General features: G+C 36.4%; 1 protein-coding gene across 1 annotated transcript in view; it reads right to left on the reverse strand.

Annotated features, from left to right (window-relative positions):
* Window positions 1-19980, reverse strand: part of LOC124170947 (suppressor of lurcher protein 1) — a 1281814-nt gene that overhangs the window by 1207101 nt on the left and 54733 nt on the right. Inside the window, exon 3 of the mRNA XM_046550025.1 lies at window positions 14221-14290. Coding sequence (XP_046405981.1) covers window positions 14221-14290 — 70 coding nt within the window. The remainder of the gene's footprint in view (window positions 1-14220; window positions 14291-19980) is intronic.

A 19980-nucleotide genomic window follows, 5' to 3' on the forward strand; every position in this document is an offset into this window, starting at 1 on the left:
AAAATAATTTCGAGATATCCTCACTGTAAACTCCATTAAACGATCTCTATGAATAGTTTACAAATACGAGGCATTCCATGAAAGACTCATTCTGTAACAGAGGGTTTTAGTACTTCTTCCCTACATTAATAGCGCATAGTTTGCTATCACAGTCTATTCAACAATTTTCATGCCCTGCCCTACTTTTTTGAGTGTATCTTCATTGCCCTTGAAGTGCTAAGCAAACGAATTTGGGCACCTTATGCTAAGAGAAAGCTTTTAGGTAAAATGAAGGGCGCCCTTTAAATGGTTAGCTCTTATCTAAGCTTCATTAACTGAGAAGTTAATGGAACGTTGAATACGAGTACCAAGAAACGGAATGAAAAAGGCAATTGTGAGCGGTGTAAATTGTCTTGCCTCTATCGTACATTTATGAGAGCATTAAACTCTGACGAACATGATATTAAAACTCAATAAAACGGGGTAATTTACACAGGATTCATTTCTATTCACAGAGACTGCTTTTAATACCCTCATTCAGCGAGAAGAGACTAAATCAACAAAGTGCGATCCAGGTCCTTTGATGAATAAGTATCCATATCTAATGGTTCAAGTCCCTTTACAAATGCAACGAAATAAATGCGTTAGAATGGAGAAAACTCATAAGCGATAATTAGTTATTTCACAATATGAATTTGTTATTAGTTATAACTCATTCAACCCGTCAACCAAGGATCTAGTTCTATGGATTTATCATAAGAGTTTCTAAGAATACACCTTAATCATTTCCATTACATGGATATACTTAATGAAAATAGCACTCTTGTAAAACAAAATAATATACACAAAGACGCCCACTATCTAACATAGAGAGAATATTTAGATAGCTTAAATTATTAAAATGTAACTGATGTGAAGAACTGGAGAAAAAATATGCATACCTATACTTACATATTATAGTAAATTAACATGCCTGATAGCGTAATGTAAAACTCCAAAAGATATTTCAATGAATGAGTTTTATATGAATAAAGCTACTACCATAGTAAAACAAAACCCTTGGGCCAATCGGAACTTTGTCAAATTAAAGGGTCCCGACCCCAAGTATTCAAATTCAATATTCAAGATTCCGTAATACAACTGGACAATTTGGGATAATAACCAATTCACAAATGAAACACTTTTCCACGGCAAATCCCCCAAGCACTCTCGCTGGACGAAGACAAGGATTAAAGAGTAAACTAATAGGAATCCAATTACGACTCAAAAAGCGACCGCTCCAAAAAAGGGCCTCAAGCTCGTCCCTTTTATGCTGCCCCGCAAAAGCCTTAAAAATGCCACCAGCGCGAAAGAATTCCATTCCGGGTGGCCAGCAAAAATAAATCCGGGCTCTCGGTATCGGCCACGGAATAGGCCGTTTGTGAGCCGTATGAAATAGAGGGGCACTTTCGTTGGGCCCAGGTCCCAGCTCCTTCAACTGCTACCCCTACTCTAGTGGGCGGGATTTGAACTAGGGAGGAAAAAAAATATCACTTATTTATAATAGAGAAAAATGTATTGCGTATTATCTTTCGACAGTTAAATGTTTTTCTATCAACCCGGAAAGAATTTATAAAATAAAATGTTTGGGATATTTGGAACTGTGGCATAGAAACTTGGATTCTTAGAAAATCGGAGAAGAAAAATCAAAAGTTGTTTTAAATAAGGTACTGGATATGACAACTCAAAGTATATTACACAAAGTTTTTCCAGTGTCGGGGTACTAAGAAGAATATTGGGGGGACAAATACTGCTACATTCAATCCGGAAAAGATTAAACGCAACGATTGGCCGCCTCCCACGTCACTACACGCGGATGACAGCCGTGATGGGAGTAGACATAAAAATAATAAAATCATGATTATGTCACCTTTAATAATCAAGCAAATGTAGGGCTATGAAGGCCTCTCTTACAATTAACTTGATTAACTTGGACACGCACATATATCCAAGCCCTGGATAAGGAGAAAAACTACTCAATCGGGATTCGAACCCGCGACCCCTAGGTTGTTTGGCGAGACCCCGCCGCCACCGAGGTCCGCATCGCAAAGGTCCATGCTGGAAGAGGTATACCGAGAAACGACTACGAGGAGGATATCATAGAAAAAAGAAGTTACAAGTTACAGTTTGGTACAATTTGAGGGATATTGAAAGAAGGTTTTATCCTCACTAACAATACGGTTGTGGAGAAAAAGATTATCACACGGGTACTCGCATTACAATGCGCGATTACTTTTGGAGCATCCATTGGCTGAACGCAGGCACGCTGGCGTGAGTTAAAGACAAAAAGTGAGAAGGCCAACGGCAGGAAGGTATTCGAATTCCTGGCGTTCCGGAGGCGGGCGGTGGAGCGGACGGGCAAGTGTCGCTCCGCGGGAGGATCGCTTGCAGTTTGGGGTCATCGAATCGATCGCCCCCTCCCCGAGCCATCGCCTTCCACGAGCTGAGGCCCATTACCAATTCAGCCACTAAAGGGCCGCGGAGAAGCCACGCTGAGATTGTGCGTAAGCTAAGCTGCTATTTCTGGTGATCGTTTTTATTTTTCTCGAAAACAAACCCAAAATTACGGATTAAACTGGAAATAGGTTTCAAAGCACTGCAGGAACAAGTAACTTTGTACGCAGTCACGTGCACGGGTAAAACTTAAATACACCAATGGATGAGGTTCGCTTCGAAAAAGTATTTTATTTGAACCCGGATCTTCCGATTGCCGGTCAGGCGTGTTAACCAGTTCCACCACCAAGTCAGTTTCTCAGAGCGAACTTCGGGATGGGTTCGCTCTAAGAAACTGGCTTGGTAGTGGAACTGGTTAACACGCCTGACCGGCAATCGGGAGATCCGGGTTTGAATCCCGGCTAAGTCAAATATTCTTTCATGGCGAAATTCATCCGTTGTTGTACTTAGAAATAGGTGTGTTCAAAGGAGAGAGAACACTCCCAGCATCAGGGTAGAAGCAACGTTCTCACACAGCTTGGGTAGGGTATCTGATCTCTGAAAAACGATAAAATTAAATTAATAATAAAAATAAAAAAGAAGTAAATATCAACTAATTTAGCCCTGAAGAATCCATGTAATGCTATTACTTCTACGCTTATTTCACCATATCATGTTTATCTATTCATTCCTGTTGCCTACTTATAAAAAATAAAAATGATTCCTAGGGAACATTGAATAAATGAAAGCAAAAATATTGTTATTCCACAAAAAAATTATTTGCAACAAATTTCGACTCAAAAGGTCATTCTCAGTTTCGCTTTTGTTTATGGAACATGTGAAATATATTCCAAAAAAGTTTCAATTCACCATTCACAATTCAATGTGTAACACATTTCAAAACAGAATTATTATTGGAGAAAGAGGCCACTAACTAGCTATATTCCCTTCGCCGTGCTCTAACCTAATATTGTATGATCGCTCGCCACGTGGCCTCCACTGGATTGCTCGTAATCTTCGCTATAATCAGTTAATTGCTAACATTTCGTCACTGTTTCATGGAAAAGGTAATAATCCAAAGAAAGGATGAACAGACACATATAAGAGGAAGCAATGATTGCTCTCCCGGCACAAGGTATTTGTGCAGCCCTCTCGGGCGTCCAACCACGTCATGGTATTTGCTACGGCGGATGCTAATACCTCATTAAAATGTCATCAGGGTATCCTGGCCCGGTTGGACGTAGAACATCCTAAAAGAGGCTGATTTCCAAAACTAATAACAATTTTAGTTAAATGAGATATTGAAATATTTCCATTGGATTACAGTAATCCAGTATGAATCCAGTAATCCTATGAAATCTAGTTTTCAACGCAAATATTGCAATATATAACTTGAGTAATATTAAGAATTATTATTATACAATATAAAGAACTTCCACCACATCGTGCGAAAAATACAAGAATAGCAATTTGGTCTGTTTTTCAATAGATTTCAACATTGGCTAGAAGACTCCAACGTTGACTATAGTATTCCAATGTTCACTAGTATTGGGTTCAATAATGAACCATTAGAAGCAAATTGGGAAAGAAGTTTCTTTTCATATGTTTTAATCTCTAGAGTTTGAACAAACTAAACATGGAATTCCAATATCAAAGGTGAAATGGTAGATTACAAATAATAACTTTACAGTGAAAGCAAAACGAAGTAATGGAATGTAACTAAGTGATGATATTGTATTCGACCATCATTCGCTTTTAAAATCAAATTCCCTGTAGCCTCGAAAGTGACTTTTATCATTGATGACTTTGGAAAATCAACGTAGTTTACCTATGATCTCCCTTCCCCAATCAGTTTCATCAGAATTATTCATCCCTCTCATACTCTCACTAATAAGATAACTTCCCGTGCCCTTCACATTTGTTTACTTAGAAAATAAAATATTTGTATTATCTTGATAATGAAAATTATATCTCAGCAAAGGTTGGAAAAGTATGCTTCTATGAATGGTAGGCAGTAAACGTCGTCTTAATTCATCGTTGCCACAAAATGCAGGATGTAGAATAGTAAAATTCTTACAGACACTGCCTGATATAAATAAATTTGTAACAGAATACACGAAAATCCACATAAAAATATGAAAATTGCACCACCTAAACAAATTTCATTGTCAACCAATGCGAGAATATAATAACTTCTATCCGTTAAAATTAAAAGCTTACTCCTGTACAATGAAACACCAAATTCAATTTACCTGTCATTTATGTCACAAAAAGTGTAACACGGATTTCATCGTGATGAACTAAAAATATATCCCGAGAAGTACGATTGATTAACGAGAGAAAATTAATATTTCAATTTTTTTTAAATTTGCAGGGCACTGAAATTGAAAAGGAGGTAAAAGGTATTGAATAGCGGCATTTTACAAAGCAATATTGAATGAGAGGTAATGAACTAATTAAGTAGACATTATCCCGAATTCCACTTCAAGTTTTTAAAATCTTAATTACTTATCATCACCTAGAGCGATCTTCAAGATAATATCATTTAGCTGTCGATATAATGTCATTATCGTTGACAGGTTATCGTATAAGGTGAACGGAAAACTCTGATTGTCGTTCATCACCCCATCGCCATATTTTTTCCTGAAGTTATCTATAGGAATAATGGATATCCTTTCAGGAGCCCACTACTCACTGTTTTCATTCACTAAGTTTCACTTCCTTCTCAAATTGCACGCAATCTTACACCTTACAGGGAAAACGAAGAAAAATCTACCAAACACCTTCCTTAAAATTTTAGAAAAAATGCACAATTAAAAATTCTATTGGCTCTCACAATGGTCTTAAATAGAAAGTTAAGGCATAGTTTGGTTATAACGTAATTCTAACATATAAACTCGAGCATTGGCTTGAAATTCATTTTCGACCGTTACATGAAAACATCATAGCGAAAGAACAGTGCCGATTCTAGTCATTATTCTCGTGTAAGAAAACAACATTCACAAATATTCCTGCCATAAATAATCTGGTGATAGAAAAAACGTAATAAAATAACCCGAGAGGTAGTAGGGAATCTCTTTGGATGCACTAAAAAAAGACAAATACTTGAGGAATAAGAGTCGAGACTTAAATATCAGCGTGAACTTAAAACATTGGTGCTCTCATATTTTGAATGTGATAGTTTCAGAGCTAAAAACCAGCGCATAGGCGCCCCCATTTACTTGATTCCGTACTCGGCCAGGTACTTTGCTTACCGCTCAAATCGGACTTGCAAACAATTTTTAAAAAAAACGGCGATTACTATCGCAAGAAAAACCGGCCATAAACATGAATATATTCCTCGTGCAGAATAAGTCGGAAACGGAAACGTTTGCTGACAAAATTGACGGTCGCTTCAACCATTAGCTATGGAACTTCATTAACTCTTTCAAAGCTATCCTGTCCTGGAAAGGAATTTCTCGCGATCCACATATCGTATTATTTTAATCCTTTACCTCTCACGTTACCTACTACTAACCCTTGCAGACTGTAAAACACTTGCGGAGTAAAAGACACATTTCCCTGTTTTATTAGATTGGCATTTTTGCGCATATACAAATGAAGCAAAAAGACTTTTGTTAAGACTACTCGTTTTCTGAATGAAGTTAGTCCTTCGGCGCAAATGTTAACTTTTACAAAACCATTTTCAACCCTATCCGGGTAGCTACCTCATTAATTATCATATGCTGTCCTTACCATGAACCTAAGCACAGATGATTGAAAATATTCGTGCATTAATGTATAATTTGCCAGAATGTTAACCGTGGTTAAAATATGATGAAAGATCTTTTTCTTACATTTATTCCTTAACTTTAAACGAACAAAGGTATATCTTAGTGGCTGAAATTTCATGAACGAGGCAAATTAGGGAATAAAATTTGGTTAAATAGCGCGTTTGAAACAATTTTAAATAAAATGTACATTAAACGTATAAATATGTAAAAGGGGTATAGTGAGTCACATAAACGTGCAAAGAGCAATAAATCTCGATGCAAGAAGGTATAACCTATAAAGGAGGTTAAAGCTACTTTCAACATTCGCATCACTCAGGAAACAAATCTGCACAACAATACCGCTGAAAACTGCTTTGGAATATCTCTCCGGCAATTTCAAGCGAAACATTTGTTGCGCGGCGCAAAAGAATATTTCTTTGGACAAATAAGGAGAAAATTTCATTTTATCACTTCCGGTGATATATACCGTTGTCCTTAATCTTCAACTAAACGCAAATGGGAAATGTTGCGTTATTCCTGCGACGGACACACCTGGTTTTCCGTACCTGTCCCCATTCACATAGACATTTTTTTTCGCAACAATCGTTCTTTCCCAGCACCCACGTACACATCTCTTCCTTGAGCACCCGAGCTTACCCGAGATATAAATCTTTCCAACTTCCTTTTGCGGGGAACTGAGATTTCTTCAGAGAGGAACTTCTCGCGAAGGACTTTCCCCCTTATTGGGTGCTTCGCTCAAGCGACCAAGGAAAAAAATGTGAATACACGACAATGACATCGTGAAAATATGACAAGGTGTTGAAAACTATCCATTACACTCGAAAGCACTTAGTATGGTAGCGCTATAGCTTAACAAAACATTAAACCGGTTAAAACAAACGGATACTATGCTTCCTTCAACAAACCACTAGTGATAACCAAATGGGGTTGTTCACTCAGATTCGGAATCTTAAATCTTTACACCCTTAACTACATGAATATCTAAATGCACAATGAAAACTATTTCTGCATATAATATATCTAGAAACGCTTCAATTACTACATTTTATAAATTCAGGTATAAATAATTTATTTCAGGTATTTTTTTAAATTTTCAAGGAAACTTTTTTAATATTAATCAAAAATGATAACTTTTACATTTTACATAAAATAGATCTGTATCAGGGATTTAAAAATTTCCAAAAAAGGTTTCATTTCACATACATATTGAAAACTTTTCATTGGCACCCGTGCCTATACTAATCTTCTTACTTGTTTTTCGTGCGGGGAGCTGACTTCCTTCAACGAAAATAGCAGATGATTACCTTTGGAACTTACTGACTGCTTAGAGAACCACATAGGATAGGGACAGAGTGTATCATATCTAATTTACAATGCGTAAGAGAGGAAGAACAGAGTGGTTTCCTATTACATTTTTACTTTCTGAACCGAAAGATTATTACTCCTGAAGTACGCATATCACGCCTTTAGATTTTTGAAATAACGATATCTATTTTTAGTGATTAAAAGCTGGGCTCTTGACCGGCGCCTTATCTCTTACCCGCCTTCCGTATACGGACAAACTAAAATCCAGTATTTGTATATTATTATGCTCCAAGCAATAGTAAGCTAAAAATGTTTGAAGAATAATTTAGGGGTAAGGGGAAAAAAATAAAGGGGTAAGCGAAGCTGTGAAACGTTAGACCCGTTGTTCCTCAAGATTATGCTGTATAAAATATGCTTCACGAAAATATAGCGGTACATACAATAAGAAGTTTTTGCTCGGAACGGTATAGGCCCATTTTTTGTTTCGGCAAAGTTAAAAAAAGCAACCATAAAATGGTGGAAAATGGCAAATTTTACTTACAGATATGCAACTCGAGTGATCCAAATACGTCGTTTAGAAACGGTGGACAAAAAACGTTTGCTTTCGTTCCACCCCCAATGTGATACTAAAAATACTGGCCGCGGCTGTTTAATATTCCTTACAAAACAGTTACCAACAAAAATACTATCGTCACGATCAATTCATCCAGCTGATAAGAGTTTTTTATTTTAAATTGTTTAGCAGCAGGCACTAATAAAAAAATCGACAAGATCAATTCATCCAGCCGATAATTTTCTTTTACTTTCTTTGTTAAAGATTGATAAGTTTCATTTTCTTTCCAAACCTCAAAACATGGATATCTTTCAAGTATGGGAAAAAGATGTCAAATCTTAACTTAAAACGTCTACATTCAGAGATAATGTCTTCCAAGAAAACAGTTATCAACTAAAGGTTATTTATTTTCATCACTAACTTCTGGGCGCATACTCAAGCCTTCCTAATGGAAAGTTATATTTCCTGTATAAATTCTGAAGCACTCACGATGATAAAAAATATGGGACTTGACTTGAGATAAAAATTGGGATGCAAAAGGAAGACAAGGAGAAATCTGAGATGCAAAATGTAATTCAGAAACCTAAAAAATACAGCTTCTTTCTGTCCTTTTCTACTGCTTTTCCTGAACTTGGGCCGTCGGCCGAAACAAATGACTTCCCCATCTACATCTGCTCAGGTCCAATGTGTTACCCTTTAGCTTCCAATATCTTATAGGATAGGATCAATTTCATTAATAACACTAAACCAATATCCATCGTGATATGCACTCACGCGTGCCGATAGGCGATCTCTTGGATTAACCATTGTTACGTTACATACTCTGCTAGCATCCAGAGCCTCCATCAAACGCGGCTGCCTACTCCGTCCCGCTACATGGCTTTCTGGTTGAGTGATATTGGAACGATAGGCGGTATCTCAATGCCTATCGCCCTCGACGCCTGGCAGGGGATGCATAACAAGAGAATGCGGTCGCGCTCGTAATGTTGCGGTTGAAGATGAGTATAAGGTATGGAGGTGTGCAGAAAGAAGTTAGAAAAGATCGACGGCACCTAAGACGTGGCTAGACGAAAGCATTGAACGTAAACTATAGCAGACGAATGTTTTATCCACTCTCACAAGATCAAAACTACCGCACTGATTATGTTGAAGTACGAGATATTTAATACTGACACTTGGAACACAATTTTGCCCTTCTTCCTAGTTGAAATTTAATCCTTTATTTTCTCACGCGTGTACAAGATTTTGCAGTATTTTCTTTCCATTTATAAAATAAGTAGTAGCAAATAGTAGGAGTCAATAGTACATATATATATATTTATTTTATTTTAGAACAGTTTTATTACAACAGTTTACCAAACGTGTTTCGACTGTATAACAAACTTCATCAGGTACTAACTGTTATTAACCAAAGTAATAAAATTTATGAGCAATACGATACCTTCACCATCAGATATGTTGATCCACGTCATTTCTCCTCAATAACTTTATTAGAACGTTTATACAGTTAAAATCAATATACATGCTGAAAATATGAGATGAACGCTTTAAACACTTAGATTTATATGATTAAAATGCGTCTACAATTCAATTGCCGCGATATATCTTAATAAGAATCGGAGTACAACCATGATACAGATAAGACTACATTCTTTGCTAAAAAAAGCAGCATTTCACTTTAGTATGTGGCTTCATTTCTCCATTCCCGGTCATGTAAACCTTTGACCTTTATTTTCAACTAAACACAAATGGAAAACATTGTCTCTCTTTTAAGTTCTTTAGATATGTAACTAATAGAAATACAAACAGTGATGCATCTATGCACTTTAAATGCCGCTAATTAATCCCCGTTTGGAGGGACCAGTTTTACTTTTCTTGTTTACACCTACGAGGTTATATCAAAAAGCAGTTCTCATGATAAGCATCAGCAACGACGCAACGCAAATCAATCAATCCCGTGGTATTTGTGCCTTCGATTCCACCTGACTCGGCAAAGAAGATAAAAAATATCGCTAAATGTTGGTGATAATTTCAAACCTTCAAATCGCATAAAGATAGACGAATGGGAAATTAGTGGCATAATAATATATAATATACAAGGCATAACATACATAAATATCACATATATGGCAAACATGTTCCCACGTCTATATTCGAGACGGAAAATTTTCAACTCTTGTCAGAGAAAATTTCAGATTTTCAGCGCATGAGTGGTTCAAGAAAGGAAGATAGGCGAAGAAAAATATTTAACGGGCAATATTTTTTTTACTTTCAACCAACGAAGAGCACAAGAAATTAATGATTAAAGAAATTAAGATCAGTAACTCCGTACATATATATAAATTTAACTTCCGACGGAAACAGGGGATATTAACTGTGAAATTATAAGCATTTACAGACTGCATTTACACATAAACTTATTGGATATGCATTCTAATTAAAATGGGTTCTGAGTTGGTACATATGCATTACGGCACATGAAAATGGCTAAATCGTTCGCCATCCAACCCTCACTATAAGTCTACACTCTATACCAATTTCTAATCGTTTCATTTTAAAGTATTTACAATAAATGGACTGGAATACAAAAAGACTTAAGATGGAAATTAAAGGAGATAATTGAAGGATTGTATTAAAATCTTCACAACATAGTCTCGGAAATCTCTCAATCCCTGATATGTAAGTCCCTCTTCCCTATCAAATCCGTGCATTTACGCGCTGGGGATCAATGAATACGACACAAGCGCATCATATACCGAACAAAATCCTTTAGGATATATTTTAAATTATTACCTCCCGGTGAGCTCATGCGAGATCACTCAAAAAATTAATTTTTTTATATATAACAAATTTATTTATTATAGCTTTTTTATTATCTGTATGGGTAGTTGAAACCTCCATGCTATATTTATTAGGTACATTTCCCTTAAATCATCATGAGATTTTAAAAATTATCCCTTATATTTAATTATATACAAGCTTTCACCTGAAATCTGTTAATATTTAAGTGGTCACTTACAAAGTTACCGGAAAGCGTTGCGTAAAGATGTTTTTTCCCTACTCTAGCGCCAATTATATTACAAAGAGTAGAAGATAACTTAACTCTGCACTGTCTACGATTGACTTTCCTCAAAGGCACTTCATACAGAAGATTTCGCATAAAATATACATACATATGCTTCCGTAATTGAAAAGGGAAAGTTTTTACCACTTTAATACTACTTTTTTCACAGCACCTTAAAGTGCAAGACCATAAAACACTCCAAAAGCTCTACGAAAGACAGTTTTATTTTTCTAATTCGCACTTCTCCGTAAGTAAACATCCGATCTTCCTCGATAAGTTTCATTTCTTCTGGCAAATCCTTAATATTTTTTTTTCAATTTTTCGTAGTTACTCTTTTGGTGAGACTTTTAGCATTTCCTACTCTCTTGAATTAGTTTTTATGACATTCTTCGTAACACGTGGACTGCCATTAGCTGACAGGCCCATATTGCATAGCTTCCGGCTAAAGTTTTGGCTGTTAGCCATATTATTGCCTGTAAAAACACTTATCGTAGTTTAAAAAATGATAATGAGGTGAAATATTAGATTAAGATTAATAAGGTAATATTTTAGAAGATAAAGCATCGCGCTAGTCTAGAACGGGCTTTAATTTATAAATATTTAAAATGCGAAATTTTATATATTATCACAAATTTAGGATTACTAAACACGATCTTATCACCTCCGTATCTCATCTAAAAGCTACCTCTCAGCACTCGCCATGTCCAGCACTTCGTCGTTCCTCCTCCTCTTTGTCCCTTTCACCTTCTACAATTTTCTCCATACCGGTTGAATGGCTGGGGTCCTAACACCCCCTGCCACAGGCCTATTAGACGGCTTGCGGGGTTTTATGTAAATGGAGATATTCACATCTCGAATGCCTCCAATCTTCTCTCGTCCTCTTACTTAGTATCCATGTTTCCGCACCGTAGAATGTTTCCGCACCGTAGAGAGCTACACACCAGATCAAATTCCTCACTCAGCTATTCTTTAAACTCTTACATAACTGATAATTTAGACCTGCAAAATAAATTTTTACGAATCATATTCAGTTCAATTATTATGAAATAGGATGTCTGATTGTCTGTCGGCTATGCGTTTCGATGCGGCGGCACGGAGTGCGACAAAAGTTATTACATTGGGGCATCTCATGCTCTCCAACCCTGAAATGCTACTTTCAGTTGCGTCCGTCATTTTCTCACCACCATTTTTTGCGCCACGTCATACAACTTCTGTGACTGGACATCCTGCCAGGTATGCACACCTCTTAACTCGCTCAAACGAAAAAAATAGCTGATACAATACTTTTCTTATCTATTAATCCCCTCGGTGCTACTCTTTTTGTGGGGTATGATGTAACAAGAAATTTTGGTTTACACATGTACGGAAAAAGCAATTAATGCTGTGGAGCGGGGTATTAGCCGCTTCCGTGCCCCTTACACGGAAATCGTTTCCTCTATCTGTAGCTATTCAGCACACCTAAAAATCCTGTTATGTGACCATGAATTACATGTCCCAAATTTTCCACCACTAAGACTAACATTTTTCCCGAGCAACACCAAGTGGCCTTCTAGTACGCAATAAGAGTACATAAATCTTGCCAACGTCTCTTAACGAACACGGTTATTGTTGAAATGATCACACTGGTGAGCAAAAATAAATAACATAACGATAAGAAGTTTTAAGAAATATTTTGTTTTGGAAAGAATTTAGGAAGTCGGAAAAAATTAAAATTGAATGATATGTTAAACATTTATCTTCGCTCGCGGGAAATTGTAGGAAATAACGTAAACCCAAAGGAAAAAATACCGAGCCATTTTGGATGTTAAAGTAACTCCAAACTAAGCTTAAAATGTAACAAAGAAAATCAATCTGGTATTATTCATTTGACGAGTTCACGTAGGATTTCAGAGAAAATATCATCACTAAACAAATCAACGGGTTATATCTTCATTTTATAGCGCACCGATAAAAAAAGATTTTCCTTTTACACTGAATTTTAATTCTACGTTTCTATTAATCTCAAAATAAAAAATACATTACGTCATTTGAAATAATTAGCATGAAATGAATCAATTAGGGGCAGATTATAAACAACCCTATGGCCACTTCAGAAAATCAATTTTATCTACTGCATTGAACGTATTTCAAAAAATGAAATCCGTAACAAAATCCACAGCAGTATACATTTTTATCTACTTAAGCATTATAATGCATGCCTATATCTGCTTATTAATGAATAATATCTCGACTCCTAATCTTCGCGGAGGTTAACGAGAGTCGACAGATTACGCAAATGGAACTTACCGATAAACATCTAATCTACTTTAATTACTTCTTTAGTAGACATGCCTGTCGTATAAAATCGAACATCTATTTTTATACATCCTGAACCCATAGCGTCCATGGACGAATCGATTGGTTCTTTCTTTTGAAATGCCAACCCATGCGAAAGAAATCAATACCAGGGAATTATTTAAGAAGCATTTCATCGAAATTTAAGTATTGATGGAATAAAATAATAATGATTTATTTACACCCAACATTAGATTATACAACTGATAATAACACAGGAGAGGGAGCACTAGGTGGTTTCCAATATCATAAGAGCAGATTTAAGCCACCGTCAAATAACATAAACGTATGCCAAAAAATGTGTTCTAAAAGAAAAAAGCATCAAATTAAATATTCAAATATGTCTAGAGAGAAAAGTCAGTCTTTTGCGAATTTCAACAAGTTATTTGAGAATTTAAGTTGTTTAATATCATTGGGCAGTAAATTAAATATATTCAGCCCCAAATAGAGAATACAACGCTTATATAAAGTCAATCTTGGCCTGTTTGTAATGATTATTGACTCGCTCCTTAAATTATATTCGCATTTATCAGATAAACTAAGCATATTCACACTCTTGGCATTAATACAATTAACTATTTAGACAACTGCATCAATTCAGACTTAATTAAATACAAATGCCCTATGGGCAACAATGTGAGATCCACGAACGACGGAAATGAGTGCTCATAATAATTTTTGAATGGTATTATTTATACATCATAGAATTAAGTCAAGTACAAGGACTTTTTAGTACTTGCCTGGATGCACGGCAGCCCCCGACACGATGAGGGAGAAGATAAGTAGCAAGGACTGGACAAGGATGTGGATCTGCAACAGAAGACACATTCATCATTACTCAACTCACATCTTAGCTAGGCAGCGATATTTTCAACTTTGACTATTTACACCTGGAGTGAGTACCCACGTGGCCAATGTTAGCAAATTAGGTAAAGGCAAGCGAAAAAATGCCGAGGTAATTAGGGTGTGAAAGTAACTGAGTTAAAATTTTAAATGTAACAAAGAATACTGATTGGGTACTATCCATCTGATGTGTTCACGCAGAATTTTAGTGAAAATGGTTTTCCAAAGAAAACATGAACTCCGATGGACCCTTAAAGGAGGAGACTAATGCTTAACTGAAAGGACACAATTTAACAGCATGACGATCGCTGCTAACCATTATAATGGGGTTAAAAACAAGTCGGTCCCTATTGTTTATCCTTCATAAGAAAACAGCCATTAACTTCTGGTTACAGAAGGTAAAGTCACTTTACAAATTTGGTCAAAAACCCGGCTCAGCCGTCATTGCGATATTCCGACCTCCGTTTTCACGTATTACTTATGCACTAACCTCGAAAGTCACGAGCATTCTCGAGTGATTCATAGATAGTGAAGAATGCCTCGGTAATTCGTTAGTTAATGGTGAGAATAAGTCAAATGCTCATTAAAATACCAAAAGACCAAGGCAGACGAAGTCTCAGAAGAAAATATATTTGCTCCAGCTGGTCGCGGGGACTTTTGATATTGACACTACTTTTATTACCACTGACGGATTGTTTCTCTTTTCTAGCTACCAAACAAGCCCACGTAAAAATGGAGGGAAGCGAGAGAAATATGGAAAATATTAAGTAGTATCCGCGAAAATTATTTTCAATTTACTAACATTCTTTAGTTTATTTATATATTCACGTTTTACATCACAACTAATTGATATCAAATATCTAATTCCCAAGATGAGGGTTGACCACAAAGATTATGGACATTTTTATGACAAACTTAAAAAGTATCAAAATCAATGCAAGAACGTAACTAGCGGAAGTCTACAATGCAAACATAAAAAACACTTGTCCACTTTTTTTCAGTTACTCTCCTTCCTTTTCTAGGAGCAAATTTTTCTTTGAAAATGTGTGCATAGTTAAATATCAGACCAATGGTAGCGCCCACGTTGGATGAATATGCAGCGTTTAAAATCTGTGAATTATTTTTTTAGGTTCAACTCTCAACACAGGCGCGTTCTTCTCCCCCAGGGATCTTTGTATTGCCAAAGTAGCCAATCGACAAATGAAATCTCCTTCATGCGCATATTTTTGCGTTACTATTTTGGGTCACTAAAATCAAATATTGATCACATTGAAAACAAACATTTTTTTCATTCATTTCCTTATAACTTGTTGCCATACAAAACTGATTATTATTATCTATACTTATTGCAAAATGAAATTTTTATATATTATAATAATTCAGGATAATAATTTCATAAGACCAAGAGGAAATAAAAACAAAAATAAAACGGGTGGCAACGAATTAATATATTTGCTCGAGAGTTAAAACAAAATGAAGGACTATATTCACGGATAGAAGGAGGAATAGAGAGAGAGACAACATTTAGCATAACTTACTACGCATCAGAGCGGTGTAATTTTATCAAATATGTGACTCTGAACATATAGATAATTATGCAAAATAAAAACTTTTGAGCTATATCGCCGCGTAAATTTTTTGGTGGCCCCAACGTTTCCCGACCGATGCTGGTCGATTTCTCACGAGAATCTAATGAGGTTTGAATTTATATCCATTAATATTGGAGGCGGTCATCAAACAACATTTTTCGAAATTCAAAGTTCGACATATGCCAAAATGTAGCCCGAGGTACCAAATGGGCAGAGAAAAACAATTGTTTCTCTGGGTTGACCTCCTACGGTAACGCCAGCGCCATATATGGCAACCCTCTACACATGCCCTCTTTTCACGCTATTTCGGCGATAAATGTGATTTAAATGGTTTTTTCAGCCAATTCTGCACCGGTCATGTCAGGAATTGCCAAGGTAAGCAACATAGTTCAAGTACTCACGTTTTTTATACAATCACCGGTATTAAAATGTAAAGAAACGTATAAAACTGAAAATTTCTTAATAAATGCCATATATTTTAATTTGGTGTACTCGTATGGGCATAATACGACTCTACCGTTTATATAGAACAACAATTTTCCCCTCTCCCATCCTAAAGTAAGGATATCCTTAGCTCTCTATGGCCCGCCCATGAACTAATGCCAACGCACTGCTCAGTATGTGAAAAGCCCTGATGCCTTCCTCTGGCGAAAACGTCTTTCTTGCCTGCACTATCCTTTGGAAGACTAGTCTTCGCACTTCGGCCCTCTCGTCATTCAGCATAAAAAATTTCGCAGGAATTTTGCGAAAAATGCCATTTCATCGAATCCCTTGGGAGCTACGAAATCCTTTGTGTAGATGTAAATAACTAGTTAATTGAAGAATATACGCTCGTAAAGATTTGAAGTGCGATTCTATATTACGTACATTCTATATTTACGGCTAGGGGAATGGCATGGGAACTGACTGCAACTTCAACCGTGAACCAGCAAGAAATTAGCTTTTTGCCTAGTCATCCGCAAGTGCACATGGATAGCTAAAAGTAGCCCAATTTGCGGCCAGCGAGTATATCGTGGAAATTATTCCCGCCTCAGTAGTGAATTTTTTTGAAACACTTGGCATGAACCGTAGACCTAAGAAAACGGCTTCTTATTTCTTTCGCATAATTAAAAAAAAGCGATGAAAGCGTAATTTTAATACTCTAAAACTTTTAATACTTTAAAAAGATAATAGGAAAATTAAAACTTGTTTGTTCCCATGCAACTTGACTGATATTTCCTCGTTGTACTTAAGTTTCCTTTTTAGGATCAAGCAGAATGATGTCATAATAGTAGCTAATAAATATGTATTCTGAGGAGTTGATGATAATTTCCACTCTCCATTTTACGGGCTGCGTTGGCTATAGTCAACTTTGAAAGGCGGCTGGCGACGTTCTTGCGATACTGTTTTCTACAATGTGTTACATTCGCGATGAGAACCAGAAAAATGGAGAGGAGACACCAATTTTGTCTAAACTCTCTGCTAGGAACAAGTATCGTAATTCCATGCTTCAATCAAATATTTGCCATTGCGAAAAATTCCATTTCATCAATATCCTTGGTAGTTACGGAATCCCTTATGTCGGTGTATGGAACTGGTGAATTATATAAAACACGCAATTAAATATTTTAAGCACGAATTCTTATCAATTATTTTCTACTTTTATGACAAGCGGAATGACCTGAGAACTGAATGGAAGTACATCCGTGAATTAGCAACAAAAGACCTAATGCGTTTCCTATTTATTCTTGCTTGTTTGACAGTAAAATTTAATCAAAAGAAAATATGAAACCACCGGTGAAAACTCGATCTCAAATGTTACCGTACGAGGCTATATTTTACGCCGGCCATCCTCAAATTTGCTCTGTTGACTTCTTGATGGCAGCCTCATTAGCACGGTGGTGAATTCATGCCTACCTAGGCTACTTAATCTCTTCACCCAAGTCTTGAATACATGCAGTACGGTGCGGGAACAATTGTCTCGTTGCCAAATCAAGGGATCCATTCTCGGATTAAATCCGAAAGGAAGTTTTCTCGTTAGGAGCCAAGCTTCATTTTTTAAGTGTATCAAGGGTGCTCTATCGGGGAAGTATTTTCCTTATCTCGAGTGGATCTGATTGCCCCATCAAGCATTCAGAGGGGTTGCTTCCTTTGAATTGGGTGGTGGTTGTTCTCAACGAGTTTTGTTGTTTCCATAGCAATGGCGCAACTCGCTAATCAGCCCTTGGAGATGATCCAGGAAGATAAAACATCTTCCGCTCATTTATTGCGATCACGTCCACTGAACTGAAATTCCCATCCTCCGTGGAAACAATTGTTTTAACTTCGAGATGCTACTCTTTATTCGTGGATTAGTGGAGCTTTTTGATCAGTTTTATTTTTTGCTGCGAGTCCCCTGTTGAAACTTTTTAGGTCGGCTTAATCGCGTGTGAGCGGTAAATGGGTTCTGTCAAGCTGCATCGGAACGCGTTCCCAGGCGTCGTGATTAGTCTCCACTTCACGGCTCCAACCCTCTGTGAAGCAGTAATGTAGGTCTTAGAATAGCACACCGTTGCTTTTCAAAAAATAACTTCCGTGCATTCCGCTGGTAATGAAGGGAGTCTTCGCCGCCAATATACCGTGCATTGAGTGGCAACATGGAAATAAAATATTTGGCTCCATTAATGTAATAGTTTCAATTTTAAGGCCGAGAGAGACATTGTGAAAAGAAATTATTGCTCAAATGTAAGGTTTTGTATCATATTTATACTTTACGCATACCACTTTTGTCTTATTTTTTTGGAATCATCATGCTCACTGTATTGAGGTACTTCAAAGTGCAACCAGCGTGTTTCATGTTAGCATGCAGAAAAAAGTTGGCTATCTTTTCTTGAATTTAAATTGATTTTTTCGCTGCGAATTGGCTTGTTTTTTACATCTTTTCGGAGATATCCTAAGAAATCATTATTAAATTTTCAAAATATTTTAATCAATTATATGAAAGGATATGATTTGATGTCTCGTTAAATGGAGCCCGAACATGGTTTTTTACCTACTTGGTTTTGTGCCGTGCTTTTCAATTTTAAGATTTTCAATTTAAATATATGCTGCAAGTGTACGTGCAGACGGTATATTATTACATCCTACATATACAAGTATAATTTTTTGTAAAGGTTCATGAATCCAATTTTTAGCCATTGTGAAGTTAGCAAATACTAAGAAGCACAAAAACTGGCGTGCTGAGAGTCTAACTTCTGAAGTCTAACTCGCTAGCTCTGTAGGTGGCGAGAGTAGCTAATTATCTCAATAGTAGCCTTGGTGCGCGTGGTACAAGTGATTAAAATCGTGTGGGTGGCAGTAAATATAATATTTTATCCTTGAATGTAAGAATATTTCACATTAATCAATTAGCTCTTTGCGAGGGTGGCCGTGGGATGAAAGGTACTGCAGCCACATTATTTGGTCTAGAAGACCAACTTGTGAGCAGATAAAGATTTGTACAGTCACTCTTAATCCCAGAAAATTTTAAAAAATATCTGTGGCTTAGCGTGTTTTTTATTTAGTGAGTATATTTTTATGTCACTACTTTGTAGAAGATAGAGAAGTATTGAATTGATGAAATAGTGGTTATTACACAGTTTTGAAATAGCTTGGTACCCAATAATCCTCTATGTTGCAAATCGTCTCTATATTTCTCAGTATGTGCGATACAGAGTTGCGTATTCTACTCGTTGGATCCTTTTTTAACATTTTTTTGTAATTATTTTTCTATTATACGGAATTCAGTATTTCAACTGTATTACTGATGTAAATATGCACAGAAACGGCGGATTGGAGACATTTGTGACGAATTGAATACAGTTGTCATGTCAATTTTGAGTTCTCATTCAATAGTATTAGGTCGTCAGTATTTCACAGACGATTGACTAGGATAAATTAAAGTAACATACAATGCTTATGTTCAAGTTACCCTTTGATAAGTCCCTTAAAATTTGAACCTTTACGAGATAATCTTAATCCATTCAGACTAAAACGAGGTAAAATAAATAAATGAACTTTGATGTCCACGAAATTATATCTTTCAGATGGCTGATGTTTTGCTAGGATTAG

Source organism: Ischnura elegans, chromosome X (assembly GCF_921293095.1).
Source record: "Ischnura elegans chromosome X, ioIscEleg1.1, whole genome shotgun sequence".
In the NCBI taxonomy this organism is placed as follows: domain Eukaryota; kingdom Metazoa; phylum Arthropoda; class Insecta; order Odonata; family Coenagrionidae; genus Ischnura; species Ischnura elegans.